Source organism: Cnephaeus nilssonii (genome assembly GCF_951640355.1).
Source record: "Cnephaeus nilssonii genome assembly, chromosome: Y".
NCBI lineage: Eukaryota > Metazoa > Chordata > Mammalia > Chiroptera > Vespertilionidae > Cnephaeus > Cnephaeus nilssonii.
The window spans coordinates 7,077,001-7,093,392 of NC_137096.1; the positions used below are offsets into that span (position 1 = coordinate 7,077,001).

Genomic DNA, 16,392 nt, shown 5'->3' on the forward strand with positions numbered 1-16,392 from the left:
TCTTGTTGGATTTCTCCCTTTAGTATTATGAAGTGGCCTTCCTTTTCTCTTGTTATGGCATTTACTTTGAGGTCTATTTTGTCAGATATAAGTATTGCTACCCCAGCTTTTTTTTCATTTCCATTTGCCTGAAAGATATTTTTCCATCCCTTCACTTTCAATCTGTGTGAGTCTCTTGTTCTGAGGTGGGTCTCTTGTAGACACCATATATATGGGTCGTGTTTTTTTATCCATTCAGCTACTCGATGTCTTTTGATTGGAGCATTTAGTCCGTTTACATTTAAAGTTATTACTGAAAGGTATTTGTTTGCAGTCATATCTATTTTTGTGTCTGTATTCCTTCTTACCTGTTTATTTCTTCTTTTTACAGTATTCCCTTTAGCAATTCTTGCATTGCTGGTTTGGTGGTGATAAACTCCCTGAGGCTTTTTTTGTCTGCAAAGCTCCTGATTTCCCCTTCAATTTTGATTGATAGTCTTGCTGGATATAGTATTCTTGGATTCAGTCCTTTGCTTTGCAACACTTTGTATACCTCCTTCCATTCACTTCTAGCTTGTTGTGTTTCTGATGAGTAATCATTTGACAATCTGATGGGTGTTCCTTTGTAGGTAACTCTCTGTCTCTCTCTTGCCGCCTTTAGGATTCTCTCTTTATCATTTATATTTGCCATTGAAATTATGACATGTCTTGGTGTGGGTCTTTTGGGGTTGATCCTGCTTGGGACTCTCTTTACTTGCGTAACTTTTATCTTTCCCATATCCGGGAAGTTTTCTGTCATTATTTCTTCAAATAGATTTTCTAATCCCTGCTGCTCTTCTTGTCCTTCTGGCAGCCCTATTATACGCATGTTACTTCGTTTCATGTTGTCCCGAAGCTCCCTTAGGCTTTCCTCCTGCTTTTTAATTTTTTTCTCCAATTGCTGTTCAGCTTGAGCTTGTTTCTGTACCTGATCTTCTAACTCACTAATTCGGTCCTCTGCTTCTTGTAATCTACTGTTGAAACTTTCCATGGTGTTTTTGATTGTAGCTATATCACTTTTCATTTCTTCCTGATTCTTGCATAAGTTGTTGATTTTCTCATCCATCCGATGTATAAATTCCATGACCATTACTCTGAACTCCTTTTCAGTCATGTTGCAAGCTTCATTTTCACTAATTTCCTTTCTTGGCGACTCCACATTTTCTTTCCTCTGTGAGTTATTTCGTTTCCCCATTCTGGCTATTACCAGAAAGCTCAAGATTCTGTTTGCATGGACCTGGGCCGTGTGCTGTGGGGACTTCGCTCCACCCTAGTTTCACTGAAGTGCTCTGACACTAGGACGTGTGACTGTCTTTGGTTGGTGGGAACCAAACTTGCCCAGGATCATTTTCCCCAGTGTTCCGTGTGGTCTCGTGTGCACATTTAGAATCAGGGGCCCTGTCTGCACCACACTGTTGGTATGTGCCGAGAATGAGATCCTTAGCATGTGCCAGGAGTCAGAGTTTCCCTGTGTCTGCACCAAGACTCGAGTGTCAAAGTCTCTGTTGCCTTGTGCGGTTTCTCGTTGAGAATCAGGGTCCCTGTGTGTGCACGCACCAACAATTGGGGTCACTGGCTCTTAGTGTGAATGCGCTGTGAGTCAGGGATCCCAGGCAGCTGTGTCCGGCGTGCCAAATTCCCTGAAGTGGGGCTGCATCCTGTGTGTGCTCTCTCTACTGAGCCAAACCGGCTAGAGCGCACATTCTTAAAAACCTGAAGGTGAGCCGGCTCAGTGCACTCTCCCAAAGTCCCAGAAGGGGGGCGTAGTCCGTCCTGCGCGCCAAATTCCCCAAAGGGAAGCCCCTCTGTGCACGCTTTTAAGAATCTCCGAAGGGGGAGCTGTGCCCCGCGAGCCAAATTCCCCCAAATTCCCCGAAGGGGAGCCCTCTGTGCGCACTGACAGATTTCCCCGACTGGGAGCTGCTTCTGTCCCGTGCGCGAGCGCGCCCCAAATTCCCTAAGAGGGAGCGCGTCCCTGCGCAAAGCTCGGCAGCTTGGGCCAGGGGCGGGTCTATCAGTTACTATGGCGCTGTCTGTGCGCGTGCCTGTGAGAAGCTTGGGCGAGGGGCGCGTCTATCAGTTACTATGGCGCTTTCCGCACGCCTGTGGGCGCTCAGCAGCTTGGGGGAGGGGCGGGTCTATCAGTTACTATGGCGCTATCAGCACCTGCGAGGAGGGGGATAGGCTCTTTGACTCACGGAAATCTGCCGGGAAGTCTGGATTCTTGTTTGTTTGTCTGAAGCTGTGATAGCAGTTCTCTGTCCCCAGTGGCTGCAGGGTCCTGGTTTGTGTCAGAAGCCGGGATCCGAGTCTCGGGCAGCTCTGTTTCCCAAGATGGCGTGGTCTCTGCGTCCGCACCAGCCGCCGAGAAGTGTCCGCTTTGTGCGCGGGGCTCCGCCGTCTAGGGCTGCCCTGTTCGGGAGCCCCTTGGAAGACCTGCAGAATCTAACTGACCCTATCTCATACACACACACACACACCACACACATCTACACTCTCCTCTATGGGTTCCTCACTCACACTCTCTCTCTCCCTACCTTCCTGCCGGTCGCCATCTTTTTCCAGGATCTGTTTACCTTCTATAATTGAAACTTTGTAGCTTGAGTGGAGGCTTAGCCCTGAAACGGCTATGGAAAGCTTGGCTTGCTCTGTTACCTGGGAAACCTTGCTCTCTGTGGCTGTAGCCATCTTGGATTGGGGTTAATTTGCATACTCACCCTGATTGGCTGGTGGGCGTGGCTTGGCTGGTGGGCGTGGTTTATGTAGTGGAGTGTTGGTTAATTTGCATATTACCATTTTATTAGAGAGGATATATATATATATATATATATATATATATATATATATATATATATATATATATATATATCTGTGTCTTCCTCTCTCAATTTCAAAAGATCCAATGTGTGACTCAGTGCAGCATGGGATATCACAAAAATTTGGCAGATCCTTACATGTCAAATACAAGTACAGCTTGAAAACATTTGAATGCGAAGGTGTATCTGTGCACTGTGCTTAATCCTGAGAGAGGACACTCTTTCCTCACAATCTGAGTGAGAGTTTTAGTCCTGGGCCCAGAAGTACCTTTTTGAAGCCAATATGCATGGGTTGTTTTATAGGGTTGAGCAAACATTAGTTATCCATACAGACTTTGGCAGTCATGTTTAGGGCCAGGCCCCTGGAACGTGCCTGGGCCTAATATGTTTCCTGTGGAAGGTCCGGATGTGAAAAAGGAGGCCTGAGCCAAAGAAAATGCCCTCTGGGAGCATCTCCTTGATAAGGATACATAGGTGTTTTGGCCCACGTGTATTTTTCTCTGTGGCTCCAAGATTCCAAAGAGCCCAGGACTCTCGCCCCTTAATGGCTTTCAGAATTGAATAAGTCACTTCCCAGGTTCCCCTGCCACACCTCTCCTCTGGCCTCTGCACAGCCCACATTTTTACATTTAATTTTCTCAAGCCAGTTTGCTGAGCTCATCTGGCTCTTCTGGAGGAAATGCCCTTTACCTCCGCAGAGGGAGGGTGGTTGAACTGCCTGCCTGTACTCCCCACCAACTTGGGTTTAAGGGATGCACCATATTTTCTTCTATACCACCAGCCTTTTAAGTTATCAAGTTTATCCAGTCAGAGCCTTTGAGTTTCCCAAGTGTGCACCTTATCTTGGGTGATTCCCTTGGTCCCATTACAAACTTGCAGACCATCCCTTCTCCTGATTAATCCCTAGATGTGATTTTGGCCCTACCTCCTTTGGGGAAGGCTTGATCCTCAAAATTTGGAAGACCAACTCTCCCTCTGTTTCTCTTTGAATGGGCACGGATGTGCAATTGAGGTAACATCAAGTGTCAGAGACTATTTGGTACTCAATACTGTTGCATTGTATTCCTTTTTCTCTTGAGAGGATACCTTGTCTGCCTAATGGTGTGTTAACTTGAACATTAGGGAATCTAGATGTGGTACCAACAACCCATCAAGTTACTTCCATGTTGGTTTCATTTTCTTTTCCTTTCAAGAATGGACCTAGGATTCAGTTGGAGGTGTGAAGAGTGCAAAACCCAATCAGGTTAACTGCCTGGAGATCTCTAGTACTAAGGTTCAGCTTTCAGTTGGAAATTGCCATTTCAGCTAGGACCTCAAAAGAAGGTGTGGCCAGATGGGGTATAATGGTTTCTGAGGAGGCTCAGGAGGGATCAGAAGCTAGAGCATGAGAATCACTACCCAGGTCTGAGCAGAGGGCTTCCTGCACCATGTCCACTCTGGTGAATCAGGAGCCTAAGGTGGTCCTCAAGGACATGCAGGCAGAGAATTGGCATTTCTTTCCTTACAAATGAGCAGATTTTGCCTTTGCATCTAGATGCAGATTAGCTGTAATCCAAAACGTTTTGATTTGTGTTCTGATGTGTGCCATTCATAGAGGTTTACAGAGCAAGTTTCCCTGCTATCTGAAAGTTGCATATTCCTAAGGAATCTATTGTAGGCCAAATTGGCAAAATTCATTTGTAATTTTATTGGCCAGGCTGTGTTTCTGACAGCAGGTCTTAAGGGAGTTCTTTAATAAAAGCCAAGTGATGTTTAGAAAGAGAAGAAGGGAGAAAGAGAAAGAGAAACATTGATGTGAGAAACAGCCATCAGCGGGCTCCTCCCATCCCCTACTGGGGGTTGGGAATGGAATCTGAAAGCAACCTTTGGGTGCAAGGGGGGATGCTCAACCAACTGAGCAACACTGACCAGGGCTTGCAGTCTCTTTTGAGGGGAGGCTTAGTTGTGACATGTGAGCCCTCTGTGGTCATGGATTAAGGAACACGCGATAAACTGAACATCTCAAAATTTATGGTTATTTTTCTCATTGCTAGCTACCCCATGCTTTAGAAATCTTTTGTGCTGCTTTTACTCTTTCTAATTTAAAATGTCTCCAAGGCCAGAAGGTACGCATTGTGTGGGTGTTCCTTAATCTTCCCCATCTGTTTTATTTGTTGGAGCTTAGCAAGAGGTGGTGCTTGGCCAGGCACTGCTGCGTACTCCAGGTGCTTTCAGTCCTTCAGTGATAATCAGAAAGGTTTTCCCTGAAAAGGGTGGGACCATCTCTTTGGTTTCTCAGTACTCATTGTATAGTAGAATTACAGGTAGGCAGTGGGTAGATGTGGGAGGGGTCCAGTGGTCATCTCACCATTCCTTGGTGCCTGGCAAGGTGCTTGTCTTGCCACCAGTCAAGGAGAGGCAGGGCTGAGTGCCTTTGTAGCCCCTAAGCGGAAAACGGGATTGGGGTTAATTGGGATGCTCTTGCCCTCAACTGGTTCCTCTAAAAGGAGAAGGACCAGGTTGCTCATGCTCAGCCTGAGAAGATGCCTTGATCCTGGCCATTTCCCAGGATGTCTTTAAGAGCCACTTCATCAGGATGAACTTCCAGGCTCCACGTAGACTTCCTGAACTGGCGTGCAAGAGCCTGCTGAGGGATGAAGCCTCAGCCATTGATGCTGTGGAGTGACTGCCTATGGAGCTCTTCCCACCTTGGTTCACAGCAGCCTTGGCAGGGAAGCACAGCAAAATCCTGAAGGCCAAGGTGCAGGATTGGCCCTTGCCCTGCCTCCCTCTGGGGGCTCTGATGAACTATCGACAGCCTTACCATGATATCGTTCAGACTGTGCTCAATGGGCACCATGCCCTGCTTGCCCAGGAGACTCGACCCAGGTGAGGGGGATTCAGTAGCCTGGTTGTCCCTGGGGATCTGAGCAGTTACATCTGGAATATGGGAGCGTAAAGGGCCAAAGGGAGCGCTCAGGGAGGCCTTGGAGCCACTGCTGGGGTCATTCTGCAACAGGCATCTCATATATAGGGCTGATGAAGATGCTGAGGGTGACCGAAGGGACAGGAGTCCACCCTTTCTGGTGGCACCTAAAGGTCCCAGAAATGGGGACCATGAAGGATCCCAGTAGTGCAAGGAGCAGCTGATTCCTAGGGTATGGAGTAAAAGGCCCATCCTGTGTCTGGCGCAGGTGCCCAGATTCACAGAATCATGGTCAGGGACTCATTCCCTATTATCTTAATGCACCCCAGTATATTTCCTGTTTTCTCCACAGGAGGTGGAAAATGCAGATGCTGAATTTACAGAAGGGAGCTCATCAGGAGTTCTGGATCATGTGGGCCGGAACAAGAGCTGATGTTTGCTCACTACTGGAGCCTGAGGTCCCACATCAATGAGGAAGAGGGGGAAAGTGGACAGCTTAAGGGCAGGGCCAAATCCACCCTTGGCCCCCATGGAGGTGTAAGTAGACCTTTGCCTTAAGAAAGGTGTTCTTGATGAGTCCCTCAGCTACCTTATTAAGAAAGTCAGCGAGACGAGAGGTTTGCTGCACCTTTGTTGTAAGAAGCTGACGGTTTATGCCGTGTTGAAGCAAAACATTAACATCCTGGATATGGTGCAGCTCGACTCTGTCTAGGATTTGCAGGTAAATTGTACCTGGAAGCTGTCCACTCTGAGGAAGTTCACTCCTTACCTAGGCCAGATGGGCAATCTGCGTCTGTTCCTCCTCTCCCATGTATTTACGTCTTCTCACACCACCTTGGAGCAGGAGGAGCAGTGTGTTAGCCTGGTCACCTCTCAGTTCCTCAGCCAGTTCTACCTCCAGGATCTCTATTTGGATGTTGTCTCCTTCCTCAAAGGCCGCCTAGACCAGAACCTCAGGTGAGGTGTGGTGAGGTTTCTCTGCAGACTAGCGCGAGCCACTTCTCATTTCAGTCCACAGTGAAGGGACCTCCTATGTGCTGTCCATCATCAGTGATAGAGAGCCTGAGTCATTAGAGGGTCCATACAGTCAATGTCTTGTTCACTCCTCTGTCCCCTTGCATGTTGTCAAGTAACACCCCCACAGACTAAGGTAGGATGTATGAACTCAGAAAGATGCTATTAAAGAGACTCTTGCTAGGAATGGAAGTAAAGGGGGTTTCGGGCCAGTGATGGTAGATTGGGAATCCTTCTAAGAATTGTCTAAAGGAATATTATGTAATAGAACCAAATAAGGATGGCAGTGAAGAGAGGAAAGCCCATCAGATGTGAGGTTTCAGGGGTTAATGTCCACACTTAGCGATTTGGTGATGGCAGCCTTTCAATCCAAACCTGCCTCGAATCACCTGTCTGCCAAGGCTTGCCAAAGGCTCCTGCTAAGGGAATGCCTGGTAAATGCAGGAATCTGGAGGGAGGAATCATGAAAAGGGATAGGTAGTTTGTAGACGATGCAGTGGACTAAGTACCTGCAGGGTGGCAGCCCCCGCTGGATGTTGCTCAACCTTGTCCAAATTAGCCCTTTCTGCAATTATGCCAGTAGTTTCATGGGCTAAGAGATGAGGGAGACAGGAGTCCAGGCTGTGGATGCAAGGGAGCCCAAAATGAAGGCATTTCGGGTCATGTCTCCAATACTAAAGTGCACTGGTTGCTTCCTGCTTGAGACATTGGGTCAGGCTCCTTTCTGAGCTCCCCCCAACTTTACCTCCCATCATTCATGCTCACAACACCTATGTGTAAGAGGATGGGGGTGTATGATGTGCTCAACATGACAGATGAAAAAATGGAGTGTGTGAGGTTTCATCCAGTTGAATCCATCTCAGAGCAGATAAGAGATGGAGAAAGGATTCCACTCAAATTTGCACTGACTTGAATGACTCTTTTCACTGGGCAACATCCTGGGTTTGATCATTATCTGGAAAACTTTAGGCTTTGGTGAAATGGGCCTCTTTGCCTTAAGGCCTGGCTCGTCCTCACCATGCTCTGCTCCCCAGATCCATCCCCCTCACGTAACTGTTCTATGTCTCCCAGCTGCCTGAAGACCCCTTTGGAGACTCTGTACATCATTAACTGCCTGCTTTAGAATGTGAATTGAGACATTTATCCCATCAACTGAACATCAGCCAGCTGAAAGTCCTGAATTTAAGGAGGCTCAACTTGACCAACCTCAGTTCTGGGCTCCTCCTATTTCTGTTAGAGAGAGCCTCCCCCACCCTGCAGGACCTGAACATGGATGAGTGTGGGATCATGGACCCCAAGTTCATGAACCTCCTGCCTGACGTGAGCCACTGCTCTCAGCTCATGACCCTAAGCTTCAGTGAAAATGCCATCTCCATGACCATCCTGGAGGACCTGCTTCGCTACACCATCGCGCTGAGCAAGCTGAATTGTGTGCTGTACCCAGCCCCCCCCCTGGAGAGTTATGAGGAAAGAGCAGCACCATCCACCTGGGCCGAATTGCTCAGGTGCATGCCTCGCTGAAGCATATGCTTCAGGAGTTGGGCGGTCCAGCATGGTCTTCTGTGCTTATCCCTGTCCTCACTGTGGCTGTACAAGTTTCTATAACACAAACCCCATTCTGTGACCCTGATACATGTCTGTCTAGCTGGGTGCACATCTCTTAGGCTTTACTCTGGGCTCTTAGACACTGAAGCCCAGACATAAGTGTATCTTAAAGGTACCCAGCAGCCAGTTTCAGACAACTACTCAGTGATGTGGGGAAATGCTGACAGGGGGACAGATGGTTTCTTTGGGGAGATGGGTCCTAAGGAGTTAGAGATATGCACCTGAATCTCTAGGGGGGAGGGATTCTGGCTTGGGAGGTAGATGCGGGAATTATCTTTGCTTGAATGGTTATTAATAAATGTCAGTAATAAAGAGAACTGAATGTGAACCATCTGGTGTCCTCTATGATATGTTAACCTGATTCTCCCATCTTCAGTTACTGGTTAAATAAGAGGACATGAGCATCTGTGATGCACAGATACTAGGCTTGGTGAGGTTGGCTCCAGTAGATCACATCACCATTTATCCGTTCCGATTTGGTGGTTCTTTCTGGGGCACTAGTAGCTCCTCCCTTACCTCTGTGACTATTCAGTGGTTAAGCCCACAGAGGGTGCAGCCACAGGGACTGGAACAAGTGGCTTCCTGTGATCACCACAGAACTACAACTTCCTAGCGGCCATGGACTCAAACACTCCTCCCCACTGGGAGCCTACGTCACTGGCCTTTGGCCACTCCATGGTAGAGCTTCCCTGTGCACAAGTCAGACCCCAGTACTCAAAGGGACATCATCCTGCCAGCTAGTCAGAGGCCTGAACTCACAAATCCACACCTGCCATCCCCCTGGATCCAGTCCCTGCTTGCAGTCCAATACTTGTGGCCAGTAAAAACAGTTACATTCCTTTCAGCACAATATAAAGCTGGCATAAACCTTTGCTTAGTATCCGTGTCCCATACTAAGAATATGAAACCCTTTGTGGAGGCTAGGTCAGAATGTGAGAAGACTCTCCCCACATGACCCTCCTTCTCATCCATCAAGGAGGTGGTAAATCAACACTGAGCCAGTGACAGTCCCTGGGTTTTGGGTCTCAAGAGTGGCCAACCCCAAGCCAGTTCCGGGAGAGAACTTAGGTGGACACAGGTGAAGGTAACTCTGGGGAATTGGTGGTATGGAGGACCACCCTGAGGGGCAATACAACCAAGTGAAATGGAGATGTCATAATGTGCGTTTGGATCCCATAATCAACGGACAGTCAGCTGCCCAGCAAGAAACAGGTTCCCTGCCCACATGCCACTGCATTCTGGCCCAGGGCTGTCTCATTTGGCTCACTGAGTGGCCTGCCAGAGGAAAACCAGGGGATAAGATTACACACCCAGGCCCAGGGGCAGGGCTGCATTTGTGCATTTTGTGTCCCTGTAGATGAGGGATTCAGTCATGCTTTTTCTCCTTCTACTGCCTCTCATTCAGTGCCAGCCACTCACTTGCTTGCTGCTCTCTGCTGGGTGTAAGCAGCTTCCTAGCTTTCCACACACAGCACCTGGCCCTTCTTTCTTTTTATTGTTGTTACTTTATTTTCTTCTTCCTTCCCCTCTTCTAGTTTGGGCCCATCAGCTTGGGAGCATATATTACCATTTCTTAAGTACATTTCTTATTAATTTCAGAGAAAGGGAGAGGGAGAGATGGATAGAAGCCTCAATAATGAGACAAAATCATTGGTTGGCAGTCTCCTGTATGCCCCCACCCCCCTGGGATCCAGGCCTAAACTCAGGAGCCTGCCCACATTGGGAATTGAACTACTTCCTCTTGGATCATAGGTCTACTGACCCGCACCAGCCAGGCACACTCTGCTACTTCTAGTGGGGAGAGAAAATGCTGTAATATCTATAACAGACAGTGAGCCCCCCAAACCCCAAGAAAGAGGATCAGAGATCAAGGATCAGAAAATGCTTCTCTCTTATATCAGACACACTCTCTCTCTCTCTCTCCGACTTGCATCTTGTCATCCCATCCCCGCTTGACAGGGAACAGTGTCCATGATGGGAATCAGAACCTCTAAAATTTGAGGAAAAGTATAAAAATGGGCAGGTTATGGGGGAGGAAGGGCATGGGCTAAATAGCTCATGATCTTGGTGTTGGTTCCTCACCACACATAGAGACTGTGTCCCATTACGTTGTGGTGAGATTCACCTGGGTGGCTAACTTATGTAAAGCCCTTGTAAGCATGTCCTGTTCTAATATTGCCCACTGTTATTAGCATTAATAGTGATTATTAGCTACCAGATGCAAGTTAAGGAAGAAAAGTGAAAGACAGTGCACCCTGGCCAGTGTGGCTAGGCATTGTCCTGTGCATCAAAAAGGTCACCTGTTTGATTCTTGGTCAGGGCACATGTCCAGGTGGCAGGTCTGGTCCCCAGGCAACCATTAATATTTCTGGTTCACATGAATGCTTCTCTGTCTGTCTCCATTCATCTCTTTCTAAAAAATAAATTTTAAAGCCTACCACATTAAAACAACACAAAACAAAAGAAAACCCATTGCTGCATGTTGTCTCTCAACAGGGTGTCCTGCACTTGACACTTTATTTGTTCTGGAGACTACACCTGAGAAATCCAGCAAAATTCCTTATTGCAATCTGGACTTTTCCATCAAAATATTCAAAAAGGCACAGTACCAAGGCAATGAGGCTTAGAAAGTGCATGTTTAGATAGAGACATGATCTGTGAAGATGGGCATACAAGGGCCCTGGGTAGTTGGTGACTGGTGGTGCACAGGGATCCTGTACATGAGGGCCCTATGGATGGGGGTTTCTAGGCCATCAGAAAGCAAGCAGGGAGAGTAAGGCACACATAGTAGGTTGCTTACTATTGAATGTATCCAGAGTCTACCCATCTGCACAGCAATCAGGCAGGTTGGATTTAGGACAACTGGGGGAAACAGGTGTCAAAAGGAATACTCTGAATAGAGAAGAGCCAAAGCCTGGCCTGGTTGGCTCAGGGGTTGAGTTTTGACCTGTGAACCAGAAGGTTAGGGTGCAATTACCAGTCCAGGACATGCCCAGGTTGTGGGCTCCAAGCCCAGTAAGTGTCTTGTAGGAGGCAGCCAATCCATGATTTTCTCTCACCATTGGCGGTTCTCTTTCCTTCCTCTCTGAAAACAGTAAAAATAAATGCATTTAAAAGTATGTAAATAGCTTAGTTTGATATCCACAATATCCATTTAAGAAATACAAGAAGGAGCCCTTTGTCATGGTCAGAATTTTTATGCTTTTCTTTCTTCTCCTTAATCTTCCTTTCTAGTCCACTTGCCAAGAGGATTGTGTATAATGTGTTCTATTCTATACTGGGAAGTTTTGTATTGTTCGCCTTCTTGTATTTCTCTGCACCAAAATACGTTATCAATTCAAACCTACATTGGTAAAATTCTGCTGAGTAAATGTGACGTCTAAGTGGCTTTGTTAAGTGTTTCACCAATCCAGCAGCATACCAGGTGGCAATGAAAAAGGGCTCACTGAGCCAAACCGAATAGGGCTTATTCCCTCACTGCCCCACAATGTGACATGCTAGACTTTAAAGTCTTTAAACAACTGTGGTTCCAGCTTCCAAATTTTTCAATTAATTTCATATACACTATTCAAATAAAAATAATTTTAAGAAACCACACATTTTTGTGGTAATTTTTAAAATTCAAGTTGGAAGGCTTGTTGATAACTCTACACTCAACAGGCCAAGAGATGAGTTTTTAAAAACCTTTCCCATCATGATGTTTTTTTACATTCACTGATAAAAATACTGAGGCTTCACGGTAACTTGATGTTTAGGAGAGCATACCCTTTGTGGTACATTATATGTCAAATAGTTGAAGAGAAAGAGCATGAGTAGTTCTACAGTAAAATACATATCACTACCTAGGGGCACTTTTTTTTCATTTCATTCAGAGGTATAGTCAGGAAAGCTAACTGGTTTGGTTTAAGTGAAAAGTTATGTTTCAATCTTATTCGCACTTCAGTAAGGTGCTGATGTCATTTTAATAAGCAAAAGGATGCTTACATTTAGACTTCTTCAAACATTTATATCATCCTGTATGTAATTTTTCTTCCTACTTAACCTATTCCTTTAAAAGTTGAGGACATACAAAATCCCATAGGAAGGAGGCAAACAATTGTCGTGCAGCCTTGTTGGAGATTCCTCAATCCTTTTTTCCATTTAGGTTTTCCAAAGAAAATATGTAATTTGTTTACCCTGCCTAACTGAAAAACAGGGCAGCATGCCATAAAGAAGTAGCACACTGCATCATTTTGTATGCAGTTTGTTCAAAATCTGGTATGCACTTATGGTCAAAGACACATTGGGAGATTTAGAGTCAAGAATGCAACTCTCCATACACATTGCTGTTTGTAGTACAATCCTACAAGCTATCCCATTTGGTGGAAAACTTTATTCTGAAAATTTTAACAATGCAGACCTTCATATTAAACAGTTAAAGTATATTGCAATTTAAATCAACACTTATGAAATAACCCTGAATAATTCAAAATTTGCATCCTACGCAGAAACTTCATAAAGGGACCTGTTTTCTTGCCTCTTCCCCAAACTCACCATTTTCTTTTGGTCATTCTTAATTAACAGAAGACAATTTCTTTACAAACTAAATGCCGTCCATACCTTAGCATCATTTTTAATTTCAGTGTCTACTTCCTCTGTCACAGGGGCTTCCCTCCTGATTCTCCCAGATGAGCCCGATAAGTTGAGCTACTGTACAGCATATAGTACTCCTCTCTTGCGAGATGGTGAATCTTATTATCTCCGCCAGCACCAGGCTTGGGACCCCTTACAGAAGTGTCCCATCTTCCGCTGCAATAATTGTCATGCCCTTCATCATAAACATCTCGTCTACGGCTATAATAATCATCTCAACAACTGCTTCCACCGTAAGTCAGAAGGGACCTTTGTGCTGGAGGTGTTCCACCTGAGCCTACTGTCAAACCAGTGACAAAATAACAATACTTGAACCTCTTATTGAATAATTTTACATCAGTATGACATGACCTTAGTAAAGTCTTAAATATTAGGAAAACATATAAGTTTATCTGCTTGTGCTGAAAAGATATCAGTAATGCTGAGGAAGGCAATGGGGCTTATATTTATTTAAAATACAGCTGAAGAATAATGTTTCAACTCAATTAATTGATTGTGAATAAATATGAATGCACATTTTTTTGAAAACAGGCAGAAATTCTAACCATTGTATTGTTCCTATGCTTCACGCTGTCAACCGCTCCTTCTTATTAAAATACTAGAGGCCCAGTGCATGAAATTCATGCACTGGGGGGCGGGGTCCCTCAACCAGGCCTGCGCCCTCTTGCAGTCCGCGACCCCTCGGGGGATGTCTGCCTGCAGAGAGCGGGCCTAAGCCAGCAGTTGGACATCCCTCTCACAGTCCCGGACCCCTTGCTCCTTACTGCCCGCCTGCTCCTTACCACTCGGCTCGCTGCTCCTTAGCGCTGCAGTGGAGGTGGAAGAGGCTCCTACCACTGCTGCTGCTCTCACCAGCCATGAGCCCAGCTTCTAGCTGAGGGTCGCTCCCCCCTCTGGGAGTGCACTGACCATCAGAGGGAATCTCCTGTGTTGAGCGTCTGCCCCCTCGTGGTCAGTGCACATCATAGCGACTGGTCATTCTGGTCATTCCACCACAAAGGTCGCTTAGGCTTTTATTATATAGATGGTAAAATATTCCCTGACTGGTATGCATAAGTGGGAAGAGTACCAACCTTGGCCCTGCAGGATCCTGGGTTTGTTTGCAGGTCAAGGGCATGCCCCTGGGTTGCAGCGTCCCTTCCTGGACCAGGTTGAGGATTGTACATGAGGAAAACATCAAAGTATCTCTCTTACATTGATGTAGCTCTCTCTCATCCCCATTCTCTCTGTTCCACTCTCCCAAGTTCAATTGGAGAAAATATCCTCAGTTGAGGAAATCCAAAAAAAGAAAATGTAGAATTTTGTTTCTTTAATAAGGAAGATAAATGACTGTGATCCCTCATCCCTGAAAGTGTGTACTGTTCCAAATAAGATACTAAGAAAATAATACAAGTAATCCATGATAATGCAACAGCCATACTGCATATAGTACTCCCTTTGGCAAATGGAAGTAAAAATAGAGTAACACATGGCGGCTGATTAAATCCAATCCTGTCACATACAAACAGTATATCTGGACACTTAACCATAACTCTCATATAAATGTCCATAAGAGCCTCTCGTTCGACATTCAGATAATCTCTACCAGGGCTGCTCCCACAGCCATCATGATCACTACGGTAAAAAACACAGAATTAACTGTGTCCAAGTTAACAGCTGCAGCCTGCTATTGGATAAAAGAGAGAAACACTTTTATTTTTTTTTAACTTTTAACTTTTTAATTTTTCAATTTTTATTAAGATATTATATGTGTACATGTCTTCCCATTGCCCATGCACCTCACTCCCATACATGTCCTAACCCCCCAGTGTCTTGCATCCATTGGTTATGCTTATATGCATGCATACAAGTTCTTAGGTTGATCTGTTATCTCACCCCCCAACCCAAACCTTCCTGCTGTAATTTAACAGAAAGAGGGGAACACTTTTAAACACCTGTGTGTTCTACAGGAGTTCTCACCTCAAGAACCTGCAAGGCCAGGGTCACAGTGTGCACCCTCCCTACATGGTGGGCTATAACGCTTGCTGAATCGGGAACCTGGATCATCTCTGCTGGAATAATTAAGGAAATAAAGCAGAAGTATTTTGCAATCACCTTATAAGATACAGAACTTGTACACACTCTGACTACAAAAATAGGAAATGTATATGGACAGAAGGGTTCAAGAGACATTTCTCCAAAGAAGACACACAAATAGCTAACAAGTTCATGAAAAGATGATCACCTTAACAAGTCATTAGGGAAATGCCAATCAAAACCCAAATGAGATACTACTTCATTCCTAAGTAGGCAACAATGTGTGAAGAGGAAAATATCAGGGGTTGTTGAGGATTTAGAAAAACTGGAATCCTGTGCACAAACAACAGAAAGGTGACAAGGTGCCGCTGCTGTGGAAAACAATGGAAATTCCTTCAACAAACATTTAACCCTGAATTACAATATGACTCAGATTTTCCACCCTACATTATGCACCCAAAATCACTGGAAACTTCTACTGAAATGATAGCCCAAGAATGCTCACAGCAGTCCTCTGGTGAAAATGACCCCAAAAGATGTAGATATAAATGAGCTGTGTACACTAGAGCTGCGATGGAATATTTAATCAGCCATAAAAGTGGAGATGGACTGATTACTGCCACATGGATGACCTTTGGAAACATTTATGCTAATAGAAACAAGCCAGACACAAATGGTCCTGTCCTGTTTCATTCTGATACTATGATCTGTGGAAAACAGGCACATCAATACAGACAGAATACTGTTTGATGTTTGATAGAAGCTGGATCTGGGAAGAGAATGGTAGTGACTATTTTACCTGCAGAGCTTTTATTTAGGGGCGATAAAGACGTTTTGGACCTACACAGATGTGGCGGTGGCATAGGACTCTGAATACACTGCATGCTACTTCCTTGGTCAATAGTAAATATTTAGTGTGATATGGATGAATTTCACCTCAACAACAAACAGTATCTAGTATACATTAAGTGAAGTATGTTTTGTTGCCCATTACATATAACTAGTAGTGCAATCATCATCTCTAGGAGACATATGGTAATTTCTCCTGGAAGGGATTGGCTCTTTCCACAGAGCACCTGCATAATTCTCTCTCCCACGTGACAGCAGTCCTGAAAATGAAAAACACTTAAGTGAGTATATCTTAATGGAGAGAAATGATTTAAGGAAATATAGGAATTCTAACACCACTTTACTTCCCCTTTCCACAACAATATTTAAATTTACTCTAAGACTCCATTCGGGCTCATGGTTGTATGCGCTGTAAAATGTTACTCTGGAATGTATTATTTCTGACATCTTGTCCTCCTTGTACATTATCCTTAATTTCTTAAATTACCATCAGGGGGGAAAACCTGTCCACTTCTGAACAAAGTGCAAGCAATTTCC

At 45.3% G+C, this 16,392-nt stretch overlaps 1 protein-coding gene and 1 pseudogene across 2 annotated transcripts in view; both read left to right on the plus strand.

Annotated features, from left to right (window-relative positions):
- Positions 1 to 8,274, plus strand: part of LOC307096486 (claudin-34-like) — a gene marked incomplete at both ends in the record, with an annotated part of 39,136 nt that extends 30,862 nt beyond the window's left edge. The window contains one exon of the mRNA XM_079766153.1: positions 7,877 to 8,274. Coding sequence (XP_079622279.1) covers positions 7,877 to 8,274 — 398 coding nt within the window. The remainder of the gene's footprint in view (positions 1 to 7,876) is intronic.
- Positions 1 to 16,392, plus strand: part of LOC307096509 (melanoma antigen preferentially expressed in tumors-like) — a 313,827-nt pseudogene that overhangs the window by 260,149 nt on the left and 37,286 nt on the right. The gene's annotated exons all lie outside the window — the stretch shown is intronic.